General features: G+C 33.9%; 1 protein-coding gene across 1 annotated transcript in view; it reads right to left on the reverse strand.

Annotated features, from left to right (window-relative positions):
• LOC111044220 (multidrug resistance protein homolog 49) overlaps positions 1-10,665 on the reverse strand; it is an 88,314-nt gene extending 77,649 nt beyond the window's left edge. Inside the window, exon 1 of the mRNA XM_039438727.1 lies at positions 10,408-10,665. Coding sequence (XP_039294661.1) covers positions 10,408-10,650 — 243 coding nt within the window. The 5' untranslated portion in view covers positions 10,651-10,665. The remainder of the gene's footprint in view (positions 1-10,407) is intronic.
• Positions 10,666-17,496: the final 6,831 nt, after the last annotated feature.

The raw sequence follows: 17,496 nt of genomic DNA on the forward strand, positions 1-17,496 counted from the left end.
CATTTCAGTCGCCAGGGTCACAGAGTCAAGGTGAAATATTTTCCGCCCTCCAGGAACTAACAGGTCTGCTGGAATCGATTTTGTAGGGTGTGGGAAAGTTTTATTGTCTCAAACTGTTCACTGTCAATAGTATAGCGTTTTTTGTTTAATATTACGGTACCACCTATTCAATAGGTGCACTTCTATCTATTCATGTAAATAATTCTATATCTATTTAATAGGTGTAAAGGTGATCTATTTTTAATAGCTACCTTCCTTATTCAATCTTAGATGGATGGCATCTAAGGGCCATCGGAGGATCATTCATGACATTACTAATATTTTTTATTTCTACAAAACAGAGTTGAATTGAATGACTGCCTTTATTTTTGACCTAGGAGGGCGAAGTCAAGGCGCAGTCGGCCTTCTCTTACACTTAACCCTCAAACAGCACAGATCGGGAGAAAAGAACTAAGGATACCTTGCACTATTTCTCTCCCAAATCTAGATAAATTAAAAATATCTTAAATAACTCCATGCTTATGAAGAGTATCCTGGAACAATCTTTGGATGCAGAAAATCAAGGGCGGATTTAGCAATTTAGGTAGGCTCACTCTCCTGAAAATCTATAGCAGTGGGCCTATTATATTAATTGCTTGAACACCACATCTCGAGAGGGATACAACTTTATAATTAATTATTGCCATTTTTTCAAGGAAAATATTTCTTCAGACACAGTGATACATACTTATTCCAAATGAAAACACAAATATATTGTATCACGAAATCCATTTTGAAAACAAAAACATGTCTGACAATATATTTATGTTTTCATCAAGAATATAGGGCTACTAGTTGATTCACCTCGAGAATTCTAGAGAAAAATAATCCTAGCGGAGAAAGGCAGAACTAACACAAGAGATAAAAAATATGAAAGTGAACTATGCTGATGTAACCCACGCCCCAATTCCAACGAGCAATCTCATTGGACAATGAGTTTACATTCTCATAAAAAGATAAAATGGCGACTAATCAACCCATTGACCAATCAGAAAGCTCCTTGATTTTGGAGGCATGGACTGCTGATTCATTTACTCCTACATCAATATTTCCCTGTGAAGTGTATTTGACAAGAATACAATTGGAGGGTTATCTATTTATTCCTAGAACTTCTGAACTAGAAAAGTTCAAATTCTATTCACAGGTTGAGCTGGGAGTGGGGTCAAGAGAAATAGTTCAATAATATAGATAATTGCTACAGGGATGAAGGAAAAATGTTGTGTACATGAAAAAAAGCTAGAAAAATTTCTCTCTCGAAGGAAAAATACTATTCCACTTTTAAAGAGAAAAGGTTTCACTTTAGTCCCCACATAAACAAATAACCATTTCCCCCTTCCAACATGCAATACATCGATTTGCAGATATTCATATTTCTCTTCTGTCATCAACTCATGCTGTTTACATTGTGTTTTATTTCTTTTTCACATTAAATTTGTTTTTTTTGGATCTTCGTGTTCCCTACTTTGAAACATATCTGATATATCCACCTACATCTTCCACCTGCCTCAGTGACCTTTCGTCAGTTATTTGCCAAAGTTCTCAAGGTGGAGAAAAGAAAGAAGAATAAACATTGTGACGGTGAAAAATTATGATTATCGTTGAAGATGAAAAAGGATGAAGAAGAAGAGGGGGGAGGATAATGGTCGAGTATCAGTCAGTTTTTGCAACTAAGTATCTTCTTTTTTATTTTTATTTCAATATTTCTTTCGTTTTATTGTGTCACTAGCTTTGTTTTATAGATGGCAAGTTGGAATGTACTCTTATTTTTGTTTCCCCTTTTGAAGGTCTACTGTATCCATGATTTGTCATTACAGTAGTTCCTTTCATTTTGTTTGTGATGTTTAGTTCTTCCTAATGTTCCTTCACCTCATCGCCATCTTGTTCTTCATTTCCTATATAGCTTTTGATTTACTATTTTCTTCCTTTCCCAATTTTACTCTATAAACGACATCAAAATCTCCCCCTCCTCCTTCCTCTTAGTCTTCTTCTTTCTAGTCATTTATCACGGTAACCTATTTAATATACATTTAATTCTCTTGACAATAAATACTCTCATGCAAGGGAAGCTTCCCTGTACGCATGGAGGAGTTGCTGCAGACCCTAGAGACTTATAGAAAAAAAAATTTGTTTATCGAATTCCTCACATAATGTATCCAGTAATTATAACTAGGAAATACAAGGCATTGAGAAACAAAAATAAAAGTCATACAACAACTAAAGTATGAGATGAAAGCTATCAACAGAATTCTTTTTTTCTATTCTATTCTTCTCCTTCCTTTTTCTCATTCTTCTTCTCTTCCTCTTTTTTCTCTTCTCCTACTTCATCATCTTCTGCATCTTCTTCTCCTCTTTTTTCTCCTCCTTTTCGTTATGGTTATAAGACTACTTATAACCATATCTTACTTATCATACCTTCGATTCAAATCTGCTGTAAATATTTGAATAGATAGATGTAACATTAAATATTAAATAGATTAATATCAGTTGATGGCATGGATAGATTTTATGCTGAAAATGAATCTATGCTCAAGTTAGTAGGGGACAGACGTAATAAAATACGAATTTAACTATGTCTGAGAAAAAATATTGTCATCAGAGGGAAAGCTTCAATTTAACAATTCGGACTAGATCAAATTTTCATTTGACAATTTCAACGAAATATCAAAAACTGAAGACAGAGCTGTCAAAATTATCCTTATTTAACTTGATAAACCAATTAGTGAATTGACACTTTTTTGATAGAGCAATTAAATTTCATGACAGTTTTATAATCTGTCAATCAAAGTCTTATATTTGGTCAGTCACAGTAGAATACAGAACTGTACATTTTCTTCTTTTTCTTCTTCTTCTCCTCCCCCTCCTCTTTCTTGTTCTTATTCTTATCATTATTCTCCTCGCTCTTCTTCTCTTCCTCGTTCTTCTTCATGATCTTCTTCTTTTTCATCATCATCTCCTTCTCGTCCTTTTCCATGATATTCTCCTCCTTCTTCTTTTTCTTAATCATGGTCTACTACTCCTCCTTCTTCATTAATATAATAATTATCCTCATATTCTTAAATTCCTCCAAGGTGAGATTCTTATGAGTACCACAACTCAATTTCATATCTATACTCATATCTTGAAAAAAATCATTAATAACAGTCAAGAATAGTATATTTCGCACCTAGAGCAGAAAATGAGATTTTTCCGGCTCGAAATCGGTTTTCAAGTCCGAGGCAGTAGGCCGAGGACTAGAATAGATTGAGAGCCGGAAAAACATTTTTGCCCGTGGTGCGAACGCTATTTTTCGCCACACACAAAAATAAACAATATATATATATATATATATATATATATATATATATATATATATATATATATGAGAATAGTTGTTTACTAAGCACTTCCGAAAGCAGAAGTGGAAGGTGATAGCTCTAGCAAATCTGAGGTAATCTGAATGTCAGGAAATAGTCCAAGTATTTTTATTTTTTATTCTGATTTGTCTAAATAACCTAAAAGATGATGTTCAATTATGTGGGTGGTTGAGTTTATACTTTTTTATTCTTTCAAATGACAATAAGATGATATTATTAGACTATAAAGGTTTTAATTATTGAATTATGAACACAAATAATGAAAAGTTTTTTGATCAGCTGTTTTTTGATCACCTTTCTTAGTTCCATGTTAGCGGCTGGAAAGGGTACTCTTCTAGCCTAGGCCGGAAAGAAACCTTTTCTGACTTCAGACGAGAGTCGTCTGCAAACAATGTCTTTCAGATCTACGTAGGGACTGGAAAACAGCTGCTTTCTGTGCAGTGTGGCGAAAACATTTAATATATAATGTAAATACATTACTAAATAGACATAGAAAGATAGGAATATAGCAATTGGAAGTTTTACGTTCATAAATTAAGTTCTCCACTCATGAATAATTCTTACATCTGCAACATTATAGGATTGCTTTAGACCTTACACACACTGATATTGAGATGAGATTTCAAACATTCACGGACCGCAAAGTCGTTCAGTATTCCTGACCAAACTGTAAGATTTCTTCGAATGACGCTTTGGAAACACGTAACTCATAAGTCGTTCAGTTTTCCTGATTATGGAAAGCTTCTTACAAACAACGCTTCAAATACTTGAGAGCAGACGTTCAGTTTTCCTGATCTTGCATTTTTTTCCAAAAATAATATCCCTTAACTACGAAGTAATTCAGTTCCCTGAAATAATGTCCCTTCAAATTCACGGTACTGCAAAGCCGACTACAGAGTCATTCAGTTTTCCAGATCGTGGAATGATTTTTCGAAATAACACGGAACTTAGAAGACTTTCAGTTTTCCTGATCGTGAAAATTTCCTGTAAATGACGCTTTTCAAATGCACGTAACTCGTTCAGTTTCCGTGACCGTGGTAAGTTCACAGATTGCTGGCCTCATGCCAGATTACTGCAGTTTTGCCTTATTTTCTATCGACCCGTGTGAAAACACCCTAACCCACCCCACCCCTATGTATAGTAATGAAACCCCTTCTACCTAACCTAAGACATATAGATATAATAGGAGCCTCAGCTCTTTCGAATAGTATGGGAAAACCTCTAACCCGCTGTGTATATTATAGTGAGTTTCTAGTAGCCTACATATATATCGTATGAGAACACCTATATTGATATTAAGTGAGGTCTATATTAATTGACCGATCAATATTAATTGACCGAGCGAAGTGAGGTCTAAGATTCAAGTCGACGGGTTTGCATTTCTCTTTATTTAGGTTTATATGTTTATATTTATTTTCCGCATTTTCGGCGTAACGCAGCAATAGATTTTCATGAAATTTGACAGGTATGTTCCATTTTTAATTTCGCGTCGACGTATATACAAGGTTTTTGGAAATTTTGCATTTCAAGGATTATATAAAAGGAAAAGGAGCCTCCTTTTGGTGAGGTCTACGCCAATATCCTATACTATTAAACGAGCAACTTCTGTTTATATGTTTGGATGCTTAGATGTTTGTATTTCACCGGATCTCGAAAACGGCTCTTACGATTCTCACGAAATTCAGAACATAGTAGATTTATAATATAAAGATTCGATTGCACTAGGTCTCATCCCAGGAAAACCTCGCTGAAGGACATTAAAAGGATAATTATTATTCATCCTTGGAAAAACAGCTGATAATAATTATTTCGTCGTCTGTTGGTGATGGAAGTGAGTGAGCGAGTTCATGTGTGTGGGACTGTGTCAAAATTATGACTCAGCTGTTGAACTTTTGTAATCATTCAATCAGGTACTTAGTGCCGGTTGCAAAAAAGCAGGGTTATTTTCAATCCTGATAAATTCCAGAAGATCCATTTTTTGGAAATGGTCTTCTCTGATTTGGTTCACGTGAAGTTAATCAGGATTAAAATTTAACCGGCTTTTGTGCAACTGGGCCTTTGTGAGGGAAATTTTTGCATTCCTCTGGGAATTAATCTCAATTTATGTGATTAGATAGAACATTCCTGTATGAACTATGAATGTTATTATAATTTATTCTTTCGTAATACATTTTTTATGCTGTTGTACTCCAGAGCGAAGCTCGGTCCCCGATATTTAGAGTAAAGATCAGCCTATAGAATTATTCATCACAAATCAGCTGTCGAGTGGATTATAAATTGCATGCAATTCAATATGTAACTTATTGAAAACACAGCTATTGTGTGGACTATTAATTGCATGTAGTGAGGCATGCAATTGATAACTTGAAGTAGCATCATATTTTCATCCGATTTTTCTCTACTTTCAACTCGGTAAGCTTTTGATGATAGCAGCATAGCTGTTTATACACCGATATCTCGCCGACACGACAGGACAGGACAGAATTTACTCAGTATTAGAGGAGACAGTGGTTTATAACTGCGCGAGGTTTACTGTTCACAGAACTACTAGTAATATTCAACTAACGTCATCAACTACATCGTCATATTCATGATTCGTCAATAAGTTAAATACATAAAATTTGAAGTAAATGAGTGATGTGTTTGATTTCTACATCTAGTTCTTCCAGCCACTGCAGTGCATCAGGTGTAAAATTTATGAGTTCAATTTATTGGCCTACATAACATGGTTATACTGCAGTATGATTTAAAATAATAGCCTACATGCCTAGAATAGATACTGTATTCATATACAGCTATACAGATACTGTATGCATACATAGACATACAATAAATAGATAAATATAAATGGATTCAAAATTAGTAACCTACTACAGAGACCTTTTTAAAGTCAACACCTGATAAGCGTTAGCAAAAGAGAATCTTTGTACTCTAATCACTTCCGTCTTTCAGAGGAGACGATAAGTCGTCGGTCCCGACTACCTAAAAAGTAGTTGTCAACCCTGATCATCATCCGTCTCATTCATCACCCACGCACAAGCCTATGAGCTTATGTGGGCATCACCCTCAGTATTATTTTCATTAGACACACTGTAGTCTTATCATAATAATTTCAATAATTCTATTCAATTCAACATGAAAGAAATGGAAATACAAAAAATCACAATCAAAAATGAATTTCTAATAAAACAAAAAACAGGGTTCATGGTGGGGTGTGATGAAAAGAAAGAAGAAAAAATACCTAGCCAACTATGGTTTTCCATGTAATAAGCAGGTAGAGGGTATAAAAGTAAGGAATGAAGGGTGTAGAAGAGGAAAATGGAAGAATTGGAGAAGGTAGGAAAAAGAGAGAAAAAAATATGAACAAAAATTGCAAGCGAGTCTACATTTAACAACTGATACATTTTAAACAATATCTTTAATCTATGGTACGGATGATATTCTGAATAAAACGATTGAGCTTCCTCATACTCTCTCGCTTCTCTCTCACACACACTCTCTCTGTCACTCTCTCTCACTCTTTCTCTCCCTCTCCGTTCAGATCAACATTCAAGCCGGACAAATATTCAGTATGTACGGATGATATCTATATTTATACAAAAATGAATGTTGGTGTGTTAGTTTGTTCCCTATAGAACTAGGCTACTTGACAGAACGGCATGGAACTTTTGGAACATGTTGTGTGAATATTGGGGATAGTTTCTAACCAGAAATTTTAACAGGGGGGCTAATAATAATTATATATTGATCCATTTTACAGACCTATGTTTTCGAAATTGTCAGCCGAGCGGCTAACATAGAACGGGAAGATCATCATGATTCAAGATCATGTTGTGATCAAAGTTAGTAGACAGAAGGTTGGTCACTCATCTATAGTATTTTAGCTAAAATGCAATTGGAGTGGGGGAACTGTAGTCGTGACGTAGGCTGTAGTACAGAGTAGGCAAAATATCGCATACTTGAAAATCATACGGTGACGTATAGTCAAATTATATAACACATTTTCTGACATGCAAGCTTTCTTTACAATAATTATCAAAACATTTAAATAATACAAGCATTTTGCCATATAAAAGCAAAAACCCTACCTCCTAACCTTCCCTTTCAAACCCTTAAGGTTTTTTCATCTTCTCGGTCGTGTTTATTTTTCGTAGTTTGGCTATAGCCTACATCAGCTTGTGAATTTCGGGGATGAGATATTTTGATTCTCGTAGAACATGTGCTCGATACCAGCATGATTGTGTTCAGTGCATTTATATGAATGAAATTTATCGGATTTTTCGGGATCGGTTTAATTTTTATAAAGGATTTTTTATGGGTTAATCTGAAATTATGATGGTATAACGTTGTCCACTAACACTTTTCCAGCTTATTAACTTTTCGTGTCACGTTTTTAGATTCTTGAAAGACTTATAACTTCATTTTATTCATACAAGTTGAATAAACTTGAAATATTGAACAACATCATTAGAATCGGTGATTCATTCGCTATAAATATGGAGAATTTCACAGTTTTAGATCAATCTTGAGGGGATTAAATGACGATGTTTTTAAAGATAAAAGTGAATAAACTGTATGCTCAGTGTAGTTACTCTATCATAATTTTACTACACGTGACGTCACGGTGGCGTTCCCCCCACCACTTCGAATCTTACACCTGTGAGTGATCAACCTTCTGTCTACTAACGTTGTGTTGTGATAACATGATATAGCATCTAAATCTTATCAGGTGTAATAAACACATCACTCTGTGATAAAATTGTTGACTGGTATTAAAACGGTAGTTTTAAGCGCATAGGAAGTCCGAATTGAGATGTAAATGAAAATATTGATTGTAAATAAATAAATTTCATGATTCACCAAATAAAGTCAAGTGTGACACGAGATACATTGACTTTTTGGAGGTACGAAGTTCGCCGAGTAAGCTAGTAATTTACTAAAAATCAATTAATTCTAAAACCGAAGACAGTAAAATTATACGAAACAAAGCAATGTCTTTAGAGCATGTTAGTCTTCAACCTGAAGCCAAACTTCTGGATGGTTACACACAGAACAGTCATTTTGTTTTTAGTTGGGGCGTTTAGAATAAAATACTTGGGCGGTTATGGAGCATCACACACTCTTGTCTACTATCTACCGACGGCTGTTGTATGATGCAATGATTATAACAGCTGATTTCTATTTCTGTGTGTGGCTAGCTCACAATTCTCCTCCCATAAGGATTACATGTAAACTGTAAAGGACCGTAGAAAAGAGTCTTGAAGGATGATATTCTGAATACAAAGATTGATTTTCACTCTCACGCTCACTCTCTCTCTCTCTGTCTATCCATTCAGATCTGCATTTAATACGGCCAAATATTCAGAGACATCATCTCTATTATTCAATGTCTTAACTGCTCAGGCAACAGACAGCAGCTGTCAAAACGAACAACTCGGTTCCCTAATTTATTACACAGTCAATAAATATCACTTTATTGAAATTGAAGGAGCTCAGATGCAGTGTCACTGCTCAACAGATTTCAAGCTTCAACCCATTCCTGATTGGTCAATAAAAGTAGGCCTATTCTGAAGATAAATTATTTATCGATTGTGAAATTTGGAGCCTGTTGAATTACCACAACTGAATAACTTTAAAATGAACCATAGAAAACTAGAATGTTGTCGAATTTCGCGAAATTCCTAGACAACATACTAGTGTCTTATTATTGTTCAACTGATTCGTGATTGGTCGATGAAAATACTCTGAAAATAAATTATTTATCGATTGTGAAACTTGGAGCCTGTTGAATTATCACAACTGAAATTTAAAATGAAACCATAGAAAACTAGTAGACTATGTTGTCGAATTTCGTGAAATTCCTAGACAACATACTAGTGTTGTGGATAATACAAACAAAATAATCTATAGTAAGGTCCATGTTATAATGGCAGTAGAGAAAGATAGGAGAAAAACGTTGCCGAACCTCTGTCTTGTCAATCAATGCCTTCCATAGACGGTAGCAGATACAGGTTAATTGATGTAATATTAACTGTTCTCGTCTACAATAATCTATATATATATATATATATATATATATAATATATATATATATATATATATATATATATATATATATAAAAGCGAATGGCACTCACTCACTGACTGACTGACTCACTCACTCACTCACAGAACTAAAAATCTACCGGACCAAAACGTTTAAATTTGGTAGGTATGTTCAGTTGGCCCTTTAGAGGCGCACTAAGAAATCTTTTGGCACTATTTTAACACTAAGGGTTTAAAGTTCGTCTTTTAGCATGTATATTCATCTTATTCTCTTAATTATAATTGAAAAATGTCCATACCATATGTTAACATAGAATTATAATCTAGAGAGAGTACCTCTTTGAAACAATTGTTAACTGGTAACTAAATTAATCATTTTGTCAGGTGGCATTAAGCTGAGTTGACTTTGTTAGGTTGGCACCAAGTTGAAGATAGAAATGCATTTATCGCGGAAAAATTGATTGGGCACTGCTACTTCAATCAGAACTATTCCTGGGAATAATTATATTACTAGCCGTCAGGCTCGCTTCACTCGCCATATCCGTTTACCCAGACGTTTAGTCTGGACCTCCGACTGGATCATCCTAACATATGACAAAAATGCTCAAATGAAAAATGCAGGCGAGCGAAGCGAGCCTGCTGATCTCATTACTGTACGATCTAGTGGGGGGTCCAGGGGGCGGAGCCTCCTGGCTAGACCGATATGGCGAGCGAAGCGAGTCAATAATATTTTATTAATCAAGAAATTATATTTTTAAATAATTTCATAATGAATTTTCATAACTAAGATGAAATATTTCCATTAATTTTTAATTCTACATTGTTAAAAGACGATTTGGGAACAGAGCAAAGCGAGAAAGAGATAGCGCTTTCCGCTTTGTTGAATGACAGACAAGGATAGCAATACCATTGCTAATCAAACACTGCCATTATAACGTGGACCTCACTATAGTAATACACTTAATCTTACCTTTTCATTCTCTTGTTCATATAACTGCACATATTTTTCGTTATCATACAACTGACGCCTTCTTGATCGTTGCAAAATTTCAAACTCAAAAACTTCGTCCAAAACTTTCAACTCACACTGTTCACTACCCATCACATCAGGGGCATTTTCACTACTTTTCATCTCACTGTCACTAACACAATTCGCACTAACACTTACTTTGTCACTACCGTGTAGAAACCGTAATCTTTCAGCGTTATTCATTTTCAAGATTTTCTGTTTGTTCAGAAACGATTTTCCCGTATAATATCACACACTAACTTATAATAGTGAGATTCTGTTAATGGAAATCATTGATATTTATGAAATACTGCGTCTTTGAACTTTTCTCGGGCCACTCCCGTTTTTCGGATGGACAAGTTAAGCTGTCGGTCCCGGCTGCCCAGAAAGCAGTCGTTAGGTCATGTCAGAGGCCCTGAAATTGATCAGTTGCGACCTGAAAACTCTGACACCAGACCTGAGCCAGCCAGGTCACGCGATATTATTAAATCTGAACTTTTTTGACGTCACTACAGTCAAGTTTTTTGAATGAAAGTTTTTAAAAACTAGTACTCACGTATGGAGTAAAATCCGCATTCGGATTTAAAATTCCATTTTCAACACTAAAAATAGTTCAAAAACGAATAATTATTAACAAGCAGTTTGTCATGGAAATTGAGAACTAGATGAGTAAATATGAGTACTAAGATGAGAAAAAATACTGATCAAATCTCACTAAAATATTGCACTAATCTATAAAAAAACCAGTAACACTTCAACACAGTTTTTGTTAATTTTGTTAACAGTTTGAACCGTTTCAACCGAATGATATAATTGTACTGTGTGCATGCAACAACTGAACCGTGTGTATTTCAACCGTGACGTCACTCCGACTTCAAATATCGAACTATTTGTTGAACGAACTAAATTGAAGCATTTAACGACAAACAATGTAAGATAATTACTAAGGCATAGTCCCAATAATTACTGTAACACACCTTCATTGCCGAAAAACGAGCAGTCTAATAAGTTACAATTGACATTATCTAATAGAGTACCGGTATGACTAAGTTAAAGCATAGAGTAAAGATATTTAATTATTTGTCTTGTATAATTTGTCTCTGATTATAGTGAGATCAGTTTCAAACTGTCAGCATTTCTCATATAAAGGCTCAATACTCCCCATTCATCTAATGCTGACAGATGACAGAATGATGTGACTCTTACTAAATAAGGTAGGCTATATCATGCGAATAATAATTGAGAGTTTAAACTCAGGTTGCGTGCTCCGTCTTGATTCTAAATAGGTTTTGTTGTAGGTTATAAAAAATTAATTATACATGCATGTTGCAATCATGAAATACAATGGAGAATTAATAGGTATTAAGTCGAATTATACTGCGGTTGAGTATTTAGAAATAACTTCAAACATAGGAGTGGGAAAGTATGATTAGTATATATTAATACGTGGTTTATGTTATGATATATGACTATTGTAAATGGGGATACTAATGATATTACATCATTGTGGAGCATCGTGGAAATATCGGATCTTGTAAAGGTTGTGAAATTCTCAATAACACATTATTGTGTTACAAGATGATACAATCATCTATATAACTAGCTTACCCGGCGAACTTCGTACCGCCAAAAAGTCAATGTATCTCATGTCACACTTGACTTTATTTGGTGAATCATGAAATTTGTAACAATTAATATTTTCATTTCCATCTCAATACGGACTTCCTATGTGCTTAAAACTAGCGTTTTAATAACAGTAAACAATTTTATCACAGAGTGACGTGTTTATTACAGCTGCTAAGTTTAGATGCTAAATCATAGGCCTATTATCACAACATGATCTTCCCGTTCTATGTTAGCCGCTCGGTCGACTATAATTTCGAAAACAAAGGTCTGTAAAATGGATTAATATATAATTATTATTACCCCCTATTTTTTTTTTTTTTTTAGATTACGTCCTAAAGACTCCAGTCATGGAGTATAAGACAAGTCATGTTATTACATAATAATTCTAACACTAAGTAGTTCAACCTAGTTTAGGTTTGAAAGGAATTCTTGTACACTATAAAAAGCTTTATCAACTAAATATTTTCATTTGTTTTTTGAAAATCTTCAAATCATCATTACTTTCAGATTTGAGGTAGCTTGTTATAAAATTTCCTACCAATATAATCTGGTTTTTGTTCAAATAACCTACTATTGTGACCCATTATATGATAATCTGCTCTGTTTCGCGTATTATACTCATGAACATCTGAATTCTGGATCACACCACTCGTTTTCACATGCATTACAACTTCATAAACATACAAAGATGGCACAGTTAATAGACCAAGCTTTTTAAATAAAGGCCTACAAGAGTCTAACCTATTCACTTTCTCTATACATCTGAGTGCCTTCTTTTGAATCTAAACACCCTATCCATATTTTGTTGAGATGAATTACCCCATACTAAAATAGCATACCTAATATGAGATAGTATAAGTCCATGGTAAGCAGTTAACAGTAGTTTTTTATCATTCAGCCTAGCAAGCTGCCGCAGGACAAATACCCCAGATGATATCTTATTACATATCCTCTCAATGTAAGGATGCCATGTTAATTTCCTGTCCAATAAAATTCCCAAGAATGCTACTTTCTCTTCTTGGTCTAATTCATTTTCCTCTACAAACACATTTATTTCTCTATCCTCTACTGAATTATATTTACTTTTGAATTGTAGGAATTGACATTTCTTACTATTTATTGTTAATTGCCTTTGCTTCAAGAATTGGACAATTGACTGTACTCCAGTAAAAGCATTTATTTTTAGACTATCTAATAAATAATTGTTAAGATAAGCGATGTGTCATCAGCAAACAACAGAGCTCTGTGATCTTTTAACTCTTTTGGTAATTGGTTCACATACAACAGAAACAGTAAGGGACCAGAATTGAGCCTTGAGGTACTCCAGCCTGGACCTCCAGTTTTGAGATTTAATTTTTACTATTTCATTCCCATCCACCTTGGTAAGCTCAACACACTGGTTTCTACCTATGAGATATGATTCAAACCATTTTAGTTCTATACCATTCACACCTACAGTTTTTAGTATTTCCAATAATATTCTATGGTTCACACAATCAAAAGCTTTGGATGAATCAAGAAATATTGCGGCTGCCTTCTCACCTGAATCTATTATATCTATTAGTCTTTCAACAAGGGATACTATTGCAGTCTTAGTAGATTTCCCTTTCTGGAACCCATGCTGTTCATCACATATGAAATTAATTTCTTCCAGGTGCATCAATAACCTATTTAAAACTACTCTTTCAAAAATTTTACTTATTACATTTAGAATACTAATGGGTCTATAATTTTCAACTCTTTCAGAATCACCACTCTTGAAAATTGGCAAAATTTTTCCTTGTTTCAGATCATCAGGGAAAATACCCTGCTCTAGTGAAGTATTAAGGAGATGCAATAAAGGGTCCAGTAATTCATTTTCACATTCTTTTAAAATTTTGCTTGAGACCCCATCCAATCCTACTGTTTTTTTTTTGTTATTCAAATTTTTTATTATTCTTGACAACTCATCTCTTGATAATCAGATCATCAGGGAAAATACCCTGCTTTAGTGAAGTATTAAGGAGAAATTTCTGGTCAGAAACCATCCCCAATATTCACACAACATATTCCCAAAGTTTCATGCCGTTCTTTCAAGTAGTTTTCGAGTCTACAGGGAACAAACAAACAAACAGACATTAATTTTCATATATATAGGTAAAGGAAATTCATGAATCATCACGTCTGAACTACTGGGCTGATTAACTTCAATTTTTGCATATAGATTCCTAATTTTGTGAAGTGAACAAAAACAAGACTTAACCTATTTCGGACTATGTGTAACCTTATCTAAATTTGGGAGAGGAATAGCACAAGGTTACCTTATTGTTTTCTCTCCCTATCATTTTGATGATGTATTTATTGTATAAAACAATAAAGAATTTACGGAGTATGGTTATAGACATATTTTAAATTCTCCAAGATTACAGAAGGTCAAGTTTTCAGTTTATACAGTTTTTAATTTGACCCTCGCGGAGCATGGGTTACCAGCTAGTGTAGAATATAATCAAGTGCCTATCACAAGGAACAATCTAATAAATTCATGATTGCATTATGTAGTGAAGAGATTGGATCTTGTAAAAAGTTGTAAACTTAATTTTTAAATATAGTTTGATTCAATTGTCAGCAAAATGTAAACTAATTACAACATAAGTGAGTTACTAACAACTGTTAAAAACACTTCCGCAACAAGCGAGTTCAATTTTAAACCGAGATCAACTTTAATCCAGGATCAGATCAATTAAGTTGCGTTTACACCAAAGTTATTAACAAAATGTTAATAACTTAATCCTTATAGATTCTATTAGATTGAACATAACCTATCATACACATGGTGAATATATGTGTTTGTCAAGTTCCGTTCAATCTAATAGAATCTATAAGGATTAAGTTTTTAACATTTTGTTAGCAATTAGTAAAGAGTATGAAGAGAAGTTTCTATAACTTTTTACTAACTAGAATTAATTTGAAAAATCAGTTTCTTCAAGAAATTAAGTTTGATGTTATGGTATTGATGCACAATCATTGAAACAAATAAAATATAGTCAAGCACTGCTTAGTGAAGAGAAATTAGTTTAGTGATATCTCTTTGTTTCATACATCACTAAATCGCCTTCATTTGATATCTATCTATTTCATCCGTAACTAAATTGCCTCTTCGTTCGAAGAAAAAAGCTAGTAAATCATGTCAAAAACCCTAGAAAATTCACAAATTTTACTAACCAAGCAGTCAGTTTATTATCGAGCAGTATTAGTCACTGAAACTTAAATACTATAGTGAGGTCCACGTTAAGATAGTGGAGAAAGATAGGAGAACAACGTTGCCGATTCTCTGGCTTGTCAATGCCTTCATAAGACGGTAGCTGATATAGTGAGGTCCACATACTATAGAAAAAGCTAGTAAATCATGTCAAAAAACCCTATAAAATTCACAATTTTTTCAAATTTTACTAACCAAGCAGTCAGTTTATTATCGAGCAGTATTAGATACTGAAACTCAAATAATATAGTGAGGTCCACGTTATAATGGTAACAGCTGAGCCTAGTTGAAAGTTGTGTGTATATTTTTGGCTTCAAAATTTTCTGAAATAACTTAATTTATTCAAAGTGCGATGATATTAAGTGCAAAATTTGACTATAATTTGGTATTTTAATCATTCTAAATTCAAAATTTCCAGCTAATATATATTCTTGGACAGAACTTTGAACTTTAAATTTCCTCAGTAAATAACCTATTTTTTCGGACATTATTTATCAAAATTTGGGAACAGAATAGTTTTGGGCTATACTGTTGTTCTATCCCGATCATATTCATATGATTTGTAATTATATCAAAAATAAATAAATAATGGGAGAAAGATAGGAGAACAACGTTGGCGAACCTCTCTGTCTTGTCAATGTCTTCTATAGACGGTAGCTGATAAAGACTTATTAATGTAATATTAACTGTTCATTCTCATTTAAAATATCAATTATATTTGATTAAGCAATAAATTATATTTTTCAATAATTCCATAATGAATTTCAATGATTAAGATGAAATATTTTGTGAATCAATTATTAATCCTACATTGTTAAAAGACGCTCTGGCAACAGAGCAAAGCGAGAAAGAGATAGCGCTATCCGCTTTGTTGAATGATAGACAAGGATAGCAATACCATTGCTAATCATACACTTCCATTACAACGTGTCCCTCACTATAAAAGGATTCAACTCCAAAAGATCCTTGTGTATCTTTTCGGATGCAACATGTTGCTTTTGAGAAGATACAAGAGCAACTGATGCTTGTGGAAAGATACATTTTCAAAAAATCTGGTGTGGCGCACTCACACAACTTTCCTTGCCTTTATGAAAATTAATCACCTGACGCTAGTGTTCACGCGCATCAAGTCTACTATTCAAAGATCCAAGACAGCTTGTGACAGGGCAATAACGCTGGAGACACACGAGGTCTGCTATCTCTTCATAGTGAATCATTTAATAGAATCAACAGTTGCCAACCGTTTGCAATTGGATAATCACATTTTATCGAATTTCGAGCTTATTTTCAATTATAGGTGAAAATGTTACTAAACATTAATTGTAGAGATTTTCATGCTCAATCTTTTCCACTTGAAATTTTCTGTTTAAATTGTATCAGAAGCCTAATAATTGGGTATCTAAAATCAAACTTTGCATAGATGGAGCAGAGCTCCTGAATTTTTTACAGATATGGGACTTGTGGAAGTTGATAGAGCTTATCAATGACTATTTTAGGTATAAATTTGATCAAAATCGTTGGAGCCGTTTTCGAGAAAATCGCGAAAACCCCTGTTTTTGACGACATTCTCGCCATTTTGAATTGCATTTGATCGTAATTGTTCGTGTCGGATCCTTATAGTGTAAGGACCTTAAGTTCCAAATTTCAAGTCTTTCCGTTAATTGCGAGATGAGATATCGTGTACACAGAAGCACATACACTCATACACACACACACATACAGACCAAAACCAGAAAACCACTTTTTTGGACTCAGGGGACCTTGAAACGAAATTTAGAAATTGGGGTAGTACCGTAATTTTTTTCGGAAAGCAATACTTTTCTTACCTATGGTAATAGGGCAAGGAAAGTAAAACTATGGTCATTAATGACTCTATGAAATAAAAATAAGTTTTGGATTTGATATTTATTATTAAACGAAAATCCAAATTAAATGCTGCAATTCACTGCCATTATAACGTGGACCTCACTATATAATAGGATATTCAGAAAATCCAATCTGCTAAAATTTGAACAAAGAATATCAAAGAATGCATGCAACTATAAGTTAGTAAGGTTTCTTTCAAACTCTCAGTATAGATTCAATGGAACATTGATGCTATTTATAAGGAATACTGTTAGTTTAATCACAATATACTAAAAATGCTTACGCTACTTCAAAGGATAATTTCTAGAAAAACTCAAATG

This window comes from Nilaparvata lugens, chromosome 12 (assembly GCF_014356525.2).
Source record: "Nilaparvata lugens isolate BPH chromosome 12, ASM1435652v1, whole genome shotgun sequence".
NCBI classification, from domain to species: Eukaryota; Metazoa; Arthropoda; class Insecta; order Hemiptera; family Delphacidae; genus Nilaparvata; species Nilaparvata lugens.